The sequence below is a fragment of the Sitodiplosis mosellana genome, unplaced genomic scaffold, assembly GCF_009176505.1.
Source record: "Sitodiplosis mosellana isolate CC-2019 unplaced genomic scaffold, AAFC_SMos_1.0 Smas_scaffold_20, whole genome shotgun sequence".
Classification (NCBI taxonomy): domain Eukaryota; kingdom Metazoa; phylum Arthropoda; class Insecta; order Diptera; family Cecidomyiidae; genus Sitodiplosis; species Sitodiplosis mosellana.
The window spans coordinates 247,030-263,989 of NW_022595262.1; the positions used below are offsets into that span (position 1 = coordinate 247,030).

Consider the following 16,960-nt stretch of genomic DNA (forward strand, 5'->3'; position numbering starts at 1 on the left):
TGGAACTAAACAGCGCGGCAATTCAAAATGTGACGAAATGTACTGTCACCAGCGGCCCTATGGTTTTAATGATAATGATTTCTTCTGTAAAAGGATTCAACTTTATTATCAAGAACAAATGATTTTTCACCATAGGTTCTGACATTGGCGAATTAAAGAGGGGGTAATTTTGGAAGAAGTGAAAAAATTGGGGGGTAATTCCATAAATGTGCTTCAAATTCAAAGGGGTAAGAAAAAAAGTTATGAGCGATACTAAAACTGTACATGGACAAAAAAATTCTCACATTTGGCAGTGAGCGAAACTTTTTACTTTACCTTACTTTTGTAAAATATTCTTTAAATTCGTGTATTTAAACACGAGTTTGACTACGTCATTTATTCAGAAACGGTTTGTGTACTGAAAAGAGAACTCAAAATGCAGTTTCATACAAAACTTGTGCGTATTTTACTTCTTTCAAGTGTTTGTTTAATTCATTCAGTTGGATGGGGTGATCTGATTTCAATTTTTTTTTCAAAAAGTGAAGGGGTAATGGCAAATTTGAGACTCGAGGGGGTGGTAAAATGTGACCTGGGTGCCCTAGTCAGAACCTAAGTTTTTCACTCATTTGAGTTGAGTTTACTAAATTCAGTCCCGATCTTGTGAATCTTATGAATTTTCAGTATTTTTCGTAATCGATTTCCGAGCCTTTGTTATCGATTCTATAACTGTTGTTTGTCCCACTTCCAAATGATATTTCAGTTACAGTGCACCCCCGCAAATTAGAAACCCGAAAATTGGAAAACCTGAAATTAGAAATGAATTTCAGGTTTGAAAATTTGTATGGAAAATTTCTAATTTCCGGGGTTCATTTCTAATTCACGGGGTTTCCGAAACATTTCATTCAAAACAAAGGGAAATTTACTTCATTTTTAATGAAGAAACGTAATGAAAGTCTTTTCCATTTCGTTGAATAACTATATTAGAAGATCAGCTGAGATTTTTGACGTTTACCATGAAGTTAAAAATTAAGTCAAGAAGTAATCTGTTCCATATTGTCTGCGTCAATCATCAATCATTAACAAATCGAAACCGATTTGTTCCATCAGAGAATTTGCATATACAAAATTGTATATAGAATGCTAACGTTTTCTGTTTACTATCGTATGATATAATAAGAACAGCTGGTCATCATTTATTTCGGTTTATTCCGAGGAGTAGTTTATCCAGTAAAATAAACTAACAGACTTACTATACATTTATAATTACTAAAATAGCATGTATTTACATACAATACTTGATTGAACAGTGTTCAATATATCGTTTTCAATTAAGCAAATCAGTCCCCCTATCAGTTTTTCATTTGATACACCGTTTTTGGATGAAATTGAAAAAACCTCAGAAATTAGAAAACTCCGCAAAATGGAAATGGTCTCGGGACATTTCATTTCTAATTTGCGGGGGCGTACTGTATTTTCACTGAACCTTCAGCATCTTTCGATGGTGTCTTTTCATTTGATTTACGAATTTTTCGGTCAGTGATTTTCTTTGAACTGTCGGAAAAGTGTCGTTCGATGTCTCCAAACGAGATGTTCTCCGTCTCCGGCAAAATCAAGTACATCAAAACAAAACCAAGGCCAGAGATGACACAGAAAAATAGCTTAGCGCCAGGCAGAGACAGTGTCGTTTCCAAGTTGTAATACATTTTTCTAGAGATAAAACCTACAATGAAATTGAAGGAAACCGCAACACTGCTTGCTACGCCCCGAGATCTGAAAAGTACAGTACGCCCCCGCAAATTAGAAATGAAATGTCCCGAGACCATTTCCAATTTGCGGAGTTTTCTAATTTCTGAGGTTTTTTCAATTTCATCCAAAAACGGTGTATCAAATGAAAAACTGATAGGGGGAATGATTTGCTTAATTGAAAACAATATATTGAACACTGTTCAATCAAGTATTGTATGTAAATACATGCAGTTATTTTAGTGATTATAAATATATAGTAAGTCTGTTAGTTTATTTTACTGGATAAACTACTCCTCGGAACAAACCGAAATAAATGATGACCGGCTTTAAAAGATAGGTTTGTACCTGTGGTAAAATGCGTCGAAATCGACTTATATCGCCATCGTTCGGTTGATGTGATCGATCCATGAGAATTCAGCTTCGAGTCCCAATTTTTTTTATGTCAGATGATAGTTGATTTTAACAGATTTTCAAATTCCTTTGCTTTGAATTTAATTCAAGATTCGATTTTTCGAAGGTGAACTCTTCAATAGAGTATCAAAATATTGGGCTCTAATTTCAACAAGTCAAGACCTTTCCAACGACGCTCAAGTTATAACTAAACCAAATATTTTATCAAGATCAAAAAATGAATGTAAAAGACTGATAATGGGACCGTTAAAAGTAGAAGCAATAAAATCTGAATATTCACATAATAAAATGAATAATTAAGCCAATTAAGTAGTAAATATATTATATTTAAGTACGCGTGTATGATTGACTGTTTTCAAAAATTTCCATGGTTTTTCCAACATGGTTCCCTTGTTTCGAACAACATACGATTACATGTAACTTACTTGATAGCAAATGATTAGATGTCGACATTCGGATTAGATGCTTGCCTCACATTAAAGCTCAAATGTAATTTTGGGGCCAACAGAACATTCCGAGTAGAAAAACTCTTACCAGTAAAGGTCCCCAGTTCACAACAATTAGGTAGGGAGTTTTTAAAAACTCTAATTTTTGGGGCGACTTCTGGACCTGAAGGGGTGGTTTTTTGGGGATAATTGGTTTGGCAAAGTTTCCTATTTCGACTAGATCTACAACACAGGGATCGAAACCAAACCAAACCGAATATTTGGTTTGAGCGTGTGAACAAACCACAACCCCTGCACCACACTAACAAAACAAAGTAAAACACGAATTTGCGATGAGCGCATTCAGTGAAGTTCATTTCAATTCTTTACGTCGTTAGACGCACTCATGAACGCGACAAATTGAACGCATCAACAATGTTCCGTAATCAAAGAAACATTTTTTACTTATAAAATTGATGTTTATCACGTGCTACGCTCTCACAAAAATCAATTTTGCACATTCGTGACATTTTTATTTTTTTCGTCTACTTTATTAACAAATATAAAAAAGATTCAATAATACATTGAACGATCTGTGTCACAACTTTTGACACTTGTCTTGTAGCGCTAGAAGTGAGCTGTCAGACGCTTAGATGCAGGACCTTCGGAACAAACCAAACCAGTCGGGACATCCTGAAAAATGGTTTGTATGGCACACAGAAACGTTTATGCTTATGTGTATTAGTATACGATACTAACACAGTGACAATACGCTTGAACGTTGCTCATACAAACCATTCTCAGAACGTTCCGCTTGATACGGTTTGCTCCGATGAACAGAGAGCAAAGCAGTGAAACCGTTCCGAAATCGGTTTGAATGAGAAACGTCTAACCGTTTTCAATCCCTGCTACAATGTTGCCGAAGACACTTTTAAGAAATTCCCACCCGTTTAGTCTGCAGATAAATGGGGGTTTCGAACCTTACACCCCCCTAAAAACCACCCCAAAGAATTTTGGGCATATATAATTAGTGTCAATCGTCATCATTTGACCCCAACTAACTAACGAAAGTGGAATTATGAAATAAATTGTTGTAAACTCGGGACCTTTACTGGTTAGAGGCACTGTTTCCAAGGCGCGCGTTTGCAATTGTACACGATCTTCCTTATATATTTTATTGGATCTTTCGAAAAAATGCATAGTCAATTGATTATTCAATGACATTCAAATAAAACACGACGTTTTCAATAATGCATTGAGCGATATTATATGCACTGTTAATTTCGAAATTACGACCTGTATACAAATATCTTGATTTATTTAGAGAGAGAAAAACACATTTATTTTCGATTCGACTTAATCAATATAGATCAGTCTAAAGTAAAAATCGAAACATCGAATAATAATTTGATATACAGAAAAAAATACTATCTAAAGTTACAATATAAGTTCATTCAATTAAAATTTGTTCATAAGTCCACCTATTTCATAGATTTTTCCAGATTTTTCGATACATGATATTTATTTATAAATAATAAAATTAACTAAACTATACTCTTTCAACAATATCAGACTTTTTCTCTCGAAATAAATGAACGAAAGTTACGGGTCCGAACAAATACGTGTCACGGCCCGTGACTCACGGGTCCCAGAATCACCATAAGAAAATCGCAAATACGAAAAATTGAGAGAATCAGGGAATTTGGTGAATAAATCAACTATTTTTGACGTTATTCCAAATCAAATGTACAATGGACATCAGAGACAACTATTCCATCATGAAATTCGTACACATTCAGGGACGGGGTGAGTCAGGGTAAAAGTGCGGGTTGATTTGTCAAAAACAGACAGTTCCCATACAAAATGTAGGTTAGACTGGTTCAAAACAAAAAGGTGGCCGCAAAAAAAGTGCCGTCCAATTTCGAAAAATATACCTAAAAAAATAGGTTTGGCGCAAAAAAAACCATATGGGTACCATATAAAAACCCATAGCAAGCCAAATCAAAATTTTCATCTCAGCGACATTTCGGCTCCATGAAAAACGTACTTTTGTTTGGGAAGTACCCTAAAAAGTCAATTTCGAGAGTTTTTGTCTGGGAAGACTCCCCATATTTTCGAGAGAAAATATTTTTGCGCCACGACACCATCCCTGAAAAGCCTATGTTTGGGGTTTTTGAGCAAAAGTCGATTTTTTTTTAAAGTTAAAATCGAACCAACCGAATATGCGGCCAGAACTATGTGAAAACATAACTCGATTTGGTCGTGTGAGTACCCAAAATGTAAAAACACTACTGAGAAGTCGTAAAATAAATGAATCATTCGGTATGACTTTTGTGTGTTTATTCTACAGCACAATCCAAACAATGTGGAATAAAGTAGCAAAATCTAAACGGCTACTGATATGCTGTTTTGTTATGATTAAGTTTTTCGATATCTTCTGAACGGCAAAAATTTAAAAGTAGGGAGAATGTATATGATGAAAATGTGCAAAATGCACAAATTTTTGATACAAACACCAATCGATCGCCGACTAATTCAGTTGTAATTGAGAGTTTCATGATTTAATATCGAATTGTGTGTGCAACAAAAATTGTGTTGTAAACTGTAGTTTTTTTTTCACAGAACAGAGAAAATCCAAAAAATAACGAAAAACACATTGAGTGATTTTTCGGTTTCAAATGGTAAGTATCGATGATTGTGCAGCCAAATATAATAAGTAAATGTGGACTTTTGAGATAATTGTGAATGTAGAATGCGTGATGAAAGAACATTTAAACCGGCATCACCAAATTGTTTTCTGTCAAACTTTGTCTCGCTCACACCAACTGCCACACTGACTCGTTAGTGTACAAATTGTTGTTAGCATAAAAGAGACGTTGTTCGCAGTGGACTCAGTTTAGATGTTCTTTGTTGCTCGCAACGAAACTCTTGAAAGTAAAAATTTTTCAATTATTTTGTGTTTTTTTTTTAATCGAAGCGGTTTTTCTGTACTGAATAATGTTTTTTGTGCGACAAAAAATATTTGTTTCGGGATTTTTCTAGAGTAGCGGAATAATCAAAGTTTTTTTTTCTGATTGGTATTGAAATTTGAAAAATGTTTTATCTATGTTTTAGAGCTGAAATCTACACAAGAAATTCTTAATTTCGCATCCGTACATTTTACTCAAATCTCAATACATTGATTATTATTCAGAAAATTAGAGCCGAAAAACAAAGCCATACGAAAATAAAATGTATGATCGAAGATTCTCGACGAAGAGTAAAATAAAGTAAAACCTAAATACCTTTGCTCTACAATTTATTTCATCTGAATATTTGTTTCTTCGAAACTATAGCTATTTCTTAGGAGAGCGCTGAAATCTCTTCAGAGGATGCACGAAGATATTCTACACCCTCATGCGCCCATCTCGCTACGGGCATGATCAAGATAAAATCACCATTGGGGTGGCGATCATAAGTAAAGGTTTCAACGGACAAAAGCTTGTCCGTCCGTTCTTTTTCCGGCCGTTCGAACTCGGAAATGTAAATAAAATGTTTATTTGGTGTGGCAGATTTCAACATTAACTCGCTACCACACATGTCCAATAATAAACGATGCAAATCGGCATAAATGTACAGTCTGAGCGATATGTCTTGACCGCATTTAGCAATAATGCTGAAAAACAAGAACGGTTGTGCCAACCAAACAATGTACGTAACAATAACACAACGATTTTATGTAGCGGGAGTGAGATAAACCTATATCATAAAGTCGTCCTGCTCATGAGCATTCTGTGTTAGCATCGAAGCAAGTGCATGCATAGTATGCATGTGGATGGAATGAAGCAAAGCGGAAGAGAAGCGCGCAACTCCACACGAACGAACGTGCATACACTTTGTCACTCCATCGTTAGAATACGGACACAAACACATAGTATCCATTGAGTATGTTCTAGTTGCGCGCTTCTCTTTCGCTTTGCTTCATCTCATCCACATGCGACACACTCATTAAATGAGTGCGAATATTTTTTCAGCATATTCACCAATATTTGAATGTATGGCGCTGTTCATTTTATAAATTCAGTGCTACAATGAAATGAGTGACGAGAATGAACGATGTTGGTGTGTTAATGTTTATATTCCATTTCGATGCGCCATCCGAATGATTATGAATGAGAAAGTGAGACGCACACACAACATCTTTCAGATTCAAATGCCAACCAATACATACAAACGCACAGCTCGCTCCTTGCAATCGCAAGTCGGTTGCTTGTCATTCATTCGAAATGTCATTGCATGTCTCTTTACAGCATTGTAGAGTGAGTAGCATGACTATATGTTACAAGGCGCAGAATTGCCAACAACTGTCAATGCGGTCAAGACATATCGCTCAGACTGTACACCGCATAAACTTTTCATTTACATTTCCGAACAGAGCTCTCATTTTGTATATTGCTATATCTGGAACTATTAGTAGCTGCTGTTTATAGGCAATAGCTACGGCATTAATTAGCGTGAAAGGTAAAAATAACGAAAAATATGCACTTCGTGCTCTGATCGATCAAGGATCGCAGAGCGCGTTCATCACCGAATCAGCAATGCAATTGCTCAAACTAAAAAGAATAAAACAAAAAACTTGTGTAAGTGGAATAACAAAAGAAAATCAGGTGTGCAATTACATTGTTGACTTGCACATTTCGCCTCGATTCACTTCAAATTTTGTTTTGAATACAACTGCAATTGTATTAAAAAGTTTGGTAAATTTATCACGAAATGAAAATGTTTTTAACAAATCATTCTCACATTTGAACAATCTTCATTTCGCTGATCCTTCATACATTGAAGCTGGTCCGATAGACATTCTTCTCGGCGCAGCTGAATACGCACAAATCATAAAACCGGGTCTCATAAAAGGTTCTACAGACGAACCGATCGCCCAAAACTCTGAATTGGGTTGGATCATTTCGGGACCAACCAATTTTGATTCAGCCGTGGGAGCACAAGTAACAACGCTCATTTCAGTTGTCGACGTCGAACAACGCATATCTGAATTTTTCAAGCATGACGATATAAAAATCGACGATGACGAGTGCGCTCTCACTGAAGAAGAACAAATGTGTGAAAACCACTTTCAAGAAAACACTATTCGTTTGGAAAATGGAAGATATTGTGTCAAAATGCCATTCAAAAATGGAAAAAATGCACCAGATTTAGGAAACTCGCGAAAATGCGCCATTGCAACATTTTTGCAGCTTGAAAATCGATTCAAAAAAAATCCTAAATTGGCAGAAGAATATAAAAAATTCATTCACGAGTACATTGACCTAGGTCATATGGAACGATCGGTTTACAATCCAAATATCACATCGTATTATTTACCACATCATTGTGTAATACGAGATAGCACAACTACGAAACTTCGGGTAGTGTTCAATGGCTCTCAAAAAACTGACAACGGAAAATCTCTCAATGATGAACTTGCATTGGGTGCCATAGAACAAAAGGACATGTTAAGCATTCTAATCAATTTTCGCATTTACAAATATGCATTTACGGCTGACATTGAGAAAATGTACCGCCAAATTTTAATCGACGAAAGCCAAAGAGACTTGCAAAAAATCATTTGGCGTGATTCCCCTGAACTACCGCTTTCTGAATTTAGACTTATCACGGTCACATACGGCACCAGTCTCGCTCCGTTTTTATCACATCGCACTACAAGACAACTTGCAATCGATTGCGAAAATGAATATCCAGAAGTATCAAATACCATAAGAAAAAACATGTGGGTTGACGATGTGGTAAAAGGTGCTTTTACTGAGGCAGAAGCAATACAATTGTGTAGCGACTTGCGCAAGGTATTCAGCAAAGCCGGATTCAATTTACGAAAATGGTCTTCAAACAACGTAAATGTGCTGTCCGCAATTCCGGAGAGTGATCGTGAATTGAAGGCTATAAGCAGCAACGTGAAAGCGTTGGGCATAAAATGGTCGCCGTCTCAAGATGTTTTCACATACGAACTCAGTTTAAAAAATCATTCAAATCCATTTACAAAAAGATTGCTACTATCTGAAATCTCTTCAATGTTCGATCCACTTGGCTGGATATGTCCAGTAGTAATTTCAGCGAAAATTTTGGTACAAAAGTTGTGGGAGAAAAACGTCGATTGGGATGAAATTGTACCGAAAGAAATCGCTGAAAAATGGTTGGAAATAAAAAGCGAATTGCATCTCATTAATGACATCAGAGTGGAACGTTGGATAAATTACAATCCTGAGGATGTCATGGAGTTGCATGGTTTCGGTGACGCAGCGGAACCAGCATTCGCAGCTGTGATTTACATTAAAAACGTCACGCAAAACACGGTGCGATTATTAATCGCAAAAAATAAAGTAGCTCCTCTGAAAACAACGAAAGACGCACTCACAATACCGAGATTGGAATTGTGTGCAGCAAATTTACTTGCCAAATTGACGAAAGGCGTTTTAAAAGCAACAAACATAAATTTCAGCAAAATTTTTCTTTGGTCCGATTCAAAAATAGTCATCGATTGGATTCGAGGAAATCCGAAGCGATACAAAAAGTTTATCGCACACCGTGTTTGTGCAATAGATAAGGCAATTGGAACAAAAAACTGGTATCATGTTACCACTGACAAAAATGCAGCAGACTGCGCTTCACGCGGCATGTTGCCTTCGGAATTGCTGAGACATGAAATGTGGTGGAATGGCCCACAGTTTTTGCGTGAAAACAATTACTATGCAAACAATGCAAGTCATTTAAATAACGTTGACCCAATAATTGAATCACTCGCATTAAGTGTAGAAATCTCTCCAATTTCAAACGAACAAATTCTTCCTGAAGTCTCGTCGTTCAACAAAATGAAACGAATAATCGCATACTGTTTTCGTTTTGCATCGTTATGCAAAGCAAAACAGGGGCCCAAAGCATTGTCTCCGATTTCGGCTGATGAGCTAAATTTAGCGGAAACAGCAATAATAAAAATCATTCAACGGGAGGCATTTGGTGCCGAAATAAGTGAATTAATGAAGAAAAGATCGGTAAATTTTTCAAGTAACATTCTGAAACTAAGCCCATTCTTAGATGAAAATAACATTCTGCGCGTAGGTGGCAGACTACGAAATTCTGATTTGGTGTTTGGACGAAAACATCAAATCTTAATACCAAAAAACAATAGCGTAACAACTTAAATAATTCGTCATTTTCATTTATTATGCATGCACGGTGGAGCGAAAGCCACTGAAGCAATCATCAAACAGCAGTTTTGGATTGTGAATGCACAAACAGAAATAAAGAAAATTTTGCATCGTTGCATTCCTTGCTTCAAACAAAGACAAAAAACCATGTCACAATTAATGGCAGATTTGCCGGCCAATCGCGTAAACATTGTTGAAAAGCCATTCACCAACGTAGCAGTAGACTACACCGGTGCAATTCCATACAAAACGGCAAAAGGTACGGCTGGTAAAAATTCTAAGGCTTACATTTCAATATTTGTCTGTATGGCTACAAAGGCACTTCATATCGAACTGGTATCAGATTTAACAGCCGACGCGTTCATAGCTGCCGTTCGCAGATTGGTAGCGCGTCGTGGAATGATCAAGAGCTTCAACAGTGACAATGGCACAAACTTTGTAAAAGCTAATAAAGATCTAAGTGATTTATTTGAAATCGAAAAAGAAGAGTTCAAAACAATCTGCGATGAACTTTCAAAGCAGGGCATTTCTTGGCATTTCTCACCCGCTGGTGCGCCTCATTTCAATGGCCTCGCCGAGGCTGGTGTGAAAGTTGCAAAGACTCATTTAATAAAAACAATCGGAAAAACTGCGCTAACATTTGAAGAATTGTCCACATTATTGTATCAGGTGGAAGCATGTGCAAATTCAAGACCACTTTGTGCACTATCTACTGACCCTGATGACATCGATTGCCTAACACCTGGACATTTCTTGATTGGGGCACCGTTACTGGCACCACCCGACGAAAGCTACATCGAAACGAACGTAAACTGGCTTTCACGTTGGCAATTGGTGCAAAAAATGAGTCAAAACATTTGGAAAAAATTTCAAACGGAATATCTAAATGAATTGCAAACCAAATCAAAATGGTTTACGAAAAAAGAAGAGCCAAAATTGAATGAATTAGTTTTGGTAAAAGATGAGAATTCACCACCATGCTCTTGGCCAATGGCGCGCGTAATCGACGTGCACAAGGGTCATGACGCACTCACGAGAGTTGTAACACTTAAAATGCGCAATAACACTTTCACTCGACCAATAACCAAAATCGCTCCGTTGCCGATTGAATACGATGCGGAGACCCGGGCAACAATTAAAGCACACATTGCAAAAACTGAAACAGCGAGTAAAGCACGGGTTACAAAATCCAAACCGGCAAAACAAACATTTAATGTCATTCCGATAATAACGGCATTGCTTGCAATTTTTGTGATTCAAGTGAATGCTCACCCAAATCAAAACGTTCCGTTCAAATTGAATAAATTTGACACCTCGCCGGGTTTGTTTTTCGAACAAATTTCGCATGCAAAGTTCAGTTACACCAATTGGAACTCGATTGTTTATGTAAACATGAAATCATTTCTCAACGAAGCATCGATGATGGAAAGAAGTTTACATGATTTAGAAAACGTATGCAATCAAAAACTGGCGGGGCAAAGCTCATGCAAATCTCTTTGTCAACTAATTGAAAATCGTATCAACGACATCAATGAACGAAATGAGTTAATAATATCGTTTAAGCATCATCGAGCAGAAAGAGCGTTACTTGACATTGTTGGAAACATTGCTGGCGATTTATTTGGAGTTTTAGACTCTCGATTCGGACGAGAATACGTTCTCGATATGTCAAGATTGGAATCAAATGACGAACATTTGCTCACTCTTTTGAAAAACCACACTTCTGTTTTAAATTCCACTATGAATATAATCAAAAAAGATGAGCGGGAAATCATAAATCAGAGAGAAAGCATAATAAATCTAGCAGGTTTGGTACGTGTTCAAACCAATGACCAGCAAGCAGTTTTGCATTTTCATACTATGTCTGTGTATCTTTTACAAATGATCTCTGATTATGAGCATCAACAAGATAGCATGTTGGACATACTTACTGGCGCTAGAAAAAATCATATCGATCATCATCTAATAACTCCTGCTCAAGTAGGGGGTCAATTAAATATAATGAGTGAATATTTATCAGACCAACAGGCACCTCCGGATGGAACCGATTTCTACAAATTGGCAACCATCACTCCGTTTGTCACAAATAAGACACTATTTTTTCGAATTGCCATTCCATTGATAAGCGACGAAAGGTTTCAATTGTATCATATGTATGAAACGCCATTTGTATACAATGACGAAACTCTGAAAATAAATGCTAAATTCGAAGTCATTATCGCGTCATTAAATCGGCAAAAATATCAATTGATTAGAAACAAGCATGAACTGAAATGCAAAAAACAGTCAGATGACATGGTCATCTGCTTCGAGCCCCGCAAGTGGCTAACCAGCCAATTCAAATCTTGTGTGTGGTCTCTCTTTAATCATGAAGCCAACTCGAATTGCGAGTTATCCAAGGTAAATTTGCGTTACCAATGGTTAGAACTCGAAGAGCCGAACAATTGGTTATTTTTCTGTAAGTATGTGGAAAAGTTCATATCTATTTGCGGCGATAGTGTAAATCACCACAGCGCTATTGGCTCTGGAACCCTAAAATTGAACGACAATTGCGTACTTCGGGGTGATAATTTTGAATTAATGCCCCAAAAGAGTTTAGAGCGCGCGCCACATGATTTCATTATTCCGAATTTCCAATTCAATCTCACTTCGTACGAGCCATTCATTTCAAACGGAACAACGAATTTGATCGAATTTGCCAAAACTAATTTGACTAAACTACAAAATCAGTTAAAATTCATCGAAAATCAATCTAAATTAAAGGAAAAAATCGACATTCATGACATTCATAACTATTCAGTAAACTATTTCACTCTGTTCATCGTTGTATGCTTGATATTCTACGTTGTAAATTTCATCAGGGGTAATAGACGAATCAGATTACCACGTGCAATTTCGATGCCAAATCTATCTGAAGATTTGACTCGCCGTTTAGAGCACCGCCAGTCACGCTAAAGGTGGCCCGGAGAATGTCTATTGACATAATTTTGAATTAACTGGAATCGAACAATAATGAAATCGCACGAAATAATGAATCATAAGCAAGAAATAATTATTATTTAGTTATAAGTGCAACAATAACCTGAATAGAATTCGGAGAATTTAAATAAGTCAGCTAAGCAATTTATTGTATATAGTCTTTAAGTGCATGAATAAAATGGTCAGTCTTTAATCAACCATCGACTACAATTCACCTATCTTTTAATGACAACTTCTATCACACAGAACTTAGTCACTGTGTATATTTTGAAATAGCAGCTACCGAATACTTTGTTCGGAATTATTCTGAACGTTCCATTGGATTTTGGAAGTGGATCGACCACGTTAAATTATCGATCCACATACATTTTTGAATTGAACGTTATCTTTCCACTTCTAAAAATCCAATGGAACGTTCGAAATAATTCCGAACAAAGTATTCGGTAGCTGCTATTTCAAAATATACACAGCTATTGACTATAAACAGCAGCTACTAATAGTTCCAGATATAGAAATATACAAAATGAGAGCTCTGCTTCCGAGTTCGAACTGCCGGAAAAGGTTTGGACGTCCGAGAAAAAAATTCGGCCACTTCGGACGAATGGCCGAACTTCTCGCAAGGCACTTCGGACGGACTGACGGCTGAAAATGTGATTTTTTTTGTCCGCCCGTGTCCGTTGACACCTTTAGTCATAAGTTCCCGGACGGACGGACGTTTGAGCGTATATTCTTTATGGTAACTATCCGTCTGTTCGGGAACTGATGACCGCCACCCCACCATTGTAAACAGAAAACAAAAAACGGTGATACAAAATGAAGTGATGCCGGTAAATTTTACATTTCTATATAAATTTAACCGGAACCAATTCATAGTGATTGCGCCCGAGTCCGTCCGAAGTCCGAGCATTTGTGATCGAGACCGCCCGCTGCCCGACCGAGCAACGCCCGATCGGGCCGATAGATATTTTTTTTTCTTGGAAAAAAGTGGGAAAAACTTGATTTTTTGATTTTTCTTCAACGTTTTTTTATGAAAAAAAACTAGAAAAAATTGCTTTTCCTGTATAATTTAAGTGTGACCGAAGGCCGACGGGTCATATATCTAAACCGAGGCTCACCGATATCCGACGAGACTTCGATCGGGCAGGTCCGACCGTCGGTCGGGCTTGCGAACTCTGCTTCATACTTACCTATTTTCTTTTCTAGCTGTAGCATGCTTTCCTTAGTTCGAACGACAGGCGATTAGATGTAGCCTGAATCCAAAAAATTGGATTTCGACATTCGGACTAGATGGTTGTTCTACATTGAAACTCATATTTTAGTCTTTGGGCAAAGCGGTCATTTCGTAACTATTTATTCGGAGTAACACATCTATTCGTGAGACGTAAAAAAATGTTCAGGCCGCGCTAGCGTCCTATCTAAATACATTATAATGAATAAGTACAAACTAATACATATGCATTTCGCTATGAATGCGTTTCATGTTATGTGTTTTGATTTCATTTAATTTTGGAAATTGAAAAAAAAAATATTTCTCGACAAAATATATTTTAAAACATCACTGCAATAAAAAAAACTTCCAAGTAAGAATGAATATATTGATATTGAGTAAGAAAATTCGTTGAAATCGGTGAAATACTTAAATCAAACATAAACGTTTGAAAAACGTACGACGCGCGCCAAAGCATAAGTGATGTCAAAGTGTGTACAAAGAGTGAAGCAATAGTGCGTTTAATGCTATGTGCTATAGTGTCTCTGTTGATGTTGATCGCTGACGTTTATAGTGGTAGAAAATGTTATATTCATTCATAGTAAAACAAACATTTTAATCGAAATGATTTCTTCTGTAAACAGATTTGGTGCATTATCAAGAACAAACAATTTTTTATTCATTTTATTTGAGTTTGCTTGATTCAGTCTCAATCTTGTTGACCCTATCAATGTTCAGTATCTTTTATTATTGATTCCATAGCTATTGTTTGCCACATTTTCGAATGATGTTTCAGTTATTTTCACTGAACCTTCAACATCTTTCGATGGTGTCTTCATGTTTGATTTACGAATTTTCCGGTCGGTGATTTTCTTCGAATTGTCTGAAAAGTGTCGTTCGATGTCGTCAAGCGAGATGTTCTCCGTCTCCGGTAAGATGAAGTATGTCACAACGAATGCAATGCCATAAACAACACAGAAAAATAACGAAATGCCTGGCAGTGAGAGTGTAGTTTCCATACTATAATAGGATTTTTTGGCAATAAAACGAAGAGAATAGTTCAAAGCAATCGTAACGCCACTTGCTACGCCACGCGATCTGAAAATTTAAATAATGGTAATTAATTGGGCGAGCAACGATAAAAAAAGGCGTTTAAAACTCACTTCATCGGAAAAATCTCTGAACTAAGAATCCAAGGCATTGAGATGATGCCACAAAATGAGAAGAAACTTGATAAAGTCAAGCATATCGTTGGAATATATCGGAGACCTGTGTTCTCCACGTGAAATGGTCCATGAGTTAGGTCGAAAGAAATGTAACCGCTTGGCAAGTAAATGAATCCATAGCAAGAAATGGCCCCTGCACTGAGGAATGCTCCCAATGCTGCGACTAAATAAAGGCGTCGTTTGCCAGTGAAGCGTATCAAACACGTGAACAAACCACAAGTCAAAGACTCTATTAAACTCAGCATAACCGCTGCTCGATCTGGTGGTAGTGGGCTTTCGTACGCTTCGAAAATCTGTACGATGAACGGTCGCATTGAGTAAAAGCCGGAAAACCCAGAAACACAAAACATGAATATCGTTATGGAAAGTGGCTTTAGCGTTCTTTTCCGCTTCAGTTCGGCGAACTTTTCGCTGAGAGTTGGCAGTGGATGAGTGCATTTCAGGTCGCGTTTAATGCATGTGTTACACGATTTGGATTGCTCGTTATGCTTCTGTAACTCATGGAACTCTTGAGCCACACTCCTACTACTACTTGAAACCCATCCGCGAAGCCAACGGAGCGATTTTTCGGCTTCAGCCGTTCGATTTTTGAAGAGCAGCCACTGAGGCGTCTCGGGAATCTGAGAAGAGAGCAATGAAAAGGAAATCGAATATTAGATATTAAATAGTTTTCTTCAGCGTCACTTCAACTATAATATGTAAACGAGTCGGCGAACATTTTCGAATAAACTCTTCGAAACTTACGAAACAAATGGCAATCGCAGTAATTATAGGGCAAGCCAAACAAACGGCAGCTATGAATCGCCATGGCATTATCGTATTTAAAAAAAGTCCCAGGAACATTCCAGAAGTGCCGGTAATATATGTTAGAGAAACTAAAACGCCACGAGTTGATGGTTCACTAAAAGAATGTTACAATTGAAATGTTTAGCCAATAATTTCGATCCTACAAAATGTCTGGAAAATATTGAGTTTAACCATATTTCGCCGAGGTAAGTAACGAGAGGGCCTTCCATCAAACCCATACCCAATCCGTGTAGAGCGCAACCGGTGAATATTTTCCAAATAGCATCTCCTTGATAAATCATCAACCAACCAATCGCCAGTGGCATATTGACCAAAATCATCGATCGTTTACGGCCTAGTGGATCTGTATTGAAAATTTGATGAATATTGATTTTGATATATTTCAGAAGCTGGTGTTATTACCTGTGATGAACACCGATAGTATACTGCCTATAGGTTCAAATAAACTTGCAATGCTTCCTAATGTTCAATAAATTTTAAAATATAAAGTAAGTATTATTCCGTTATGATTGATTTAAAAAAACAACTATCGTATATCATTTGAAATAAAAAATTATTTCAAGATTTGATCACCGCTTGAAAACATACTCTACTTTTTTCAATACAAAGTTTGTGGGACATACATCACTCTCAATCTCACCCATAAAAATAATTGAAAAGATAAATAATTTCATTGCTTTTATAACGATTGCATGAATTTAAGAGAAATTTTTTCTGATTTTTCTTGCTGAAATTCATATTCAAACGAAAATAGGTAATGTTTAAATTATTTTAGCGAATACAACTGGATAAGATTAATTTCATACGTTCTTGAACAATTTGAAGTAATGCCACAAATGGGTAGCGGACATAATATCCCAAACGGACTGGTCCGTCAAATATTATTTTCAACTAATTACAGCTTAATATTTCTGTTAGATGTTAAATGTATTCACAATGATACATCGGTGTATTTCATTCACGTTGACACAAGGTTATTCGATA

At 36.8% G+C, this 16,960-nt stretch overlaps 2 protein-coding genes across 2 annotated transcripts; one reads left to right on the forward strand and one right to left on the reverse strand.

The window, feature by feature from the left end:
- Window positions 1-4,312: 4,312 nt before the first annotated feature.
- Window positions 4,313-9,152, forward strand: LOC129568560 (uncharacterized). The gene is made up of 3 exons (XM_055446611.1): window positions 4,313-4,367; window positions 7,386-8,905; window positions 9,084-9,152. The coding sequence occupies exons 1-3, from the start codon at window positions 4,313-4,315 to the stop codon at window positions 9,150-9,152; spliced, it is 1,644 nt and encodes a 547-aa protein (XP_055302586.1).
- A 5,489-nt stretch (window positions 9,153-14,641) lies between these two features.
- Window positions 14,642-16,500, reverse strand: LOC129568483 (facilitated trehalose transporter Tret1-like). Its single transcript, XM_055446432.1, has 5 exons — window positions 16,379-16,500; window positions 16,148-16,319; window positions 15,914-16,070; window positions 15,107-15,789; window positions 14,642-15,041 (listed from the first exon to the last, which is right to left on the reverse strand). Exons 2-5 carry the CDS (start codon window positions 16,294-16,296, stop codon window positions 14,678-14,680), a joined length of 1,353 nt encoding a protein of 450 aa, XP_055302407.1. The 5' UTR covers window positions 16,297-16,319; window positions 16,379-16,500; the 3' UTR covers window positions 14,642-14,677.
- Window positions 16,501-16,960: the final 460 nt, after the last annotated feature.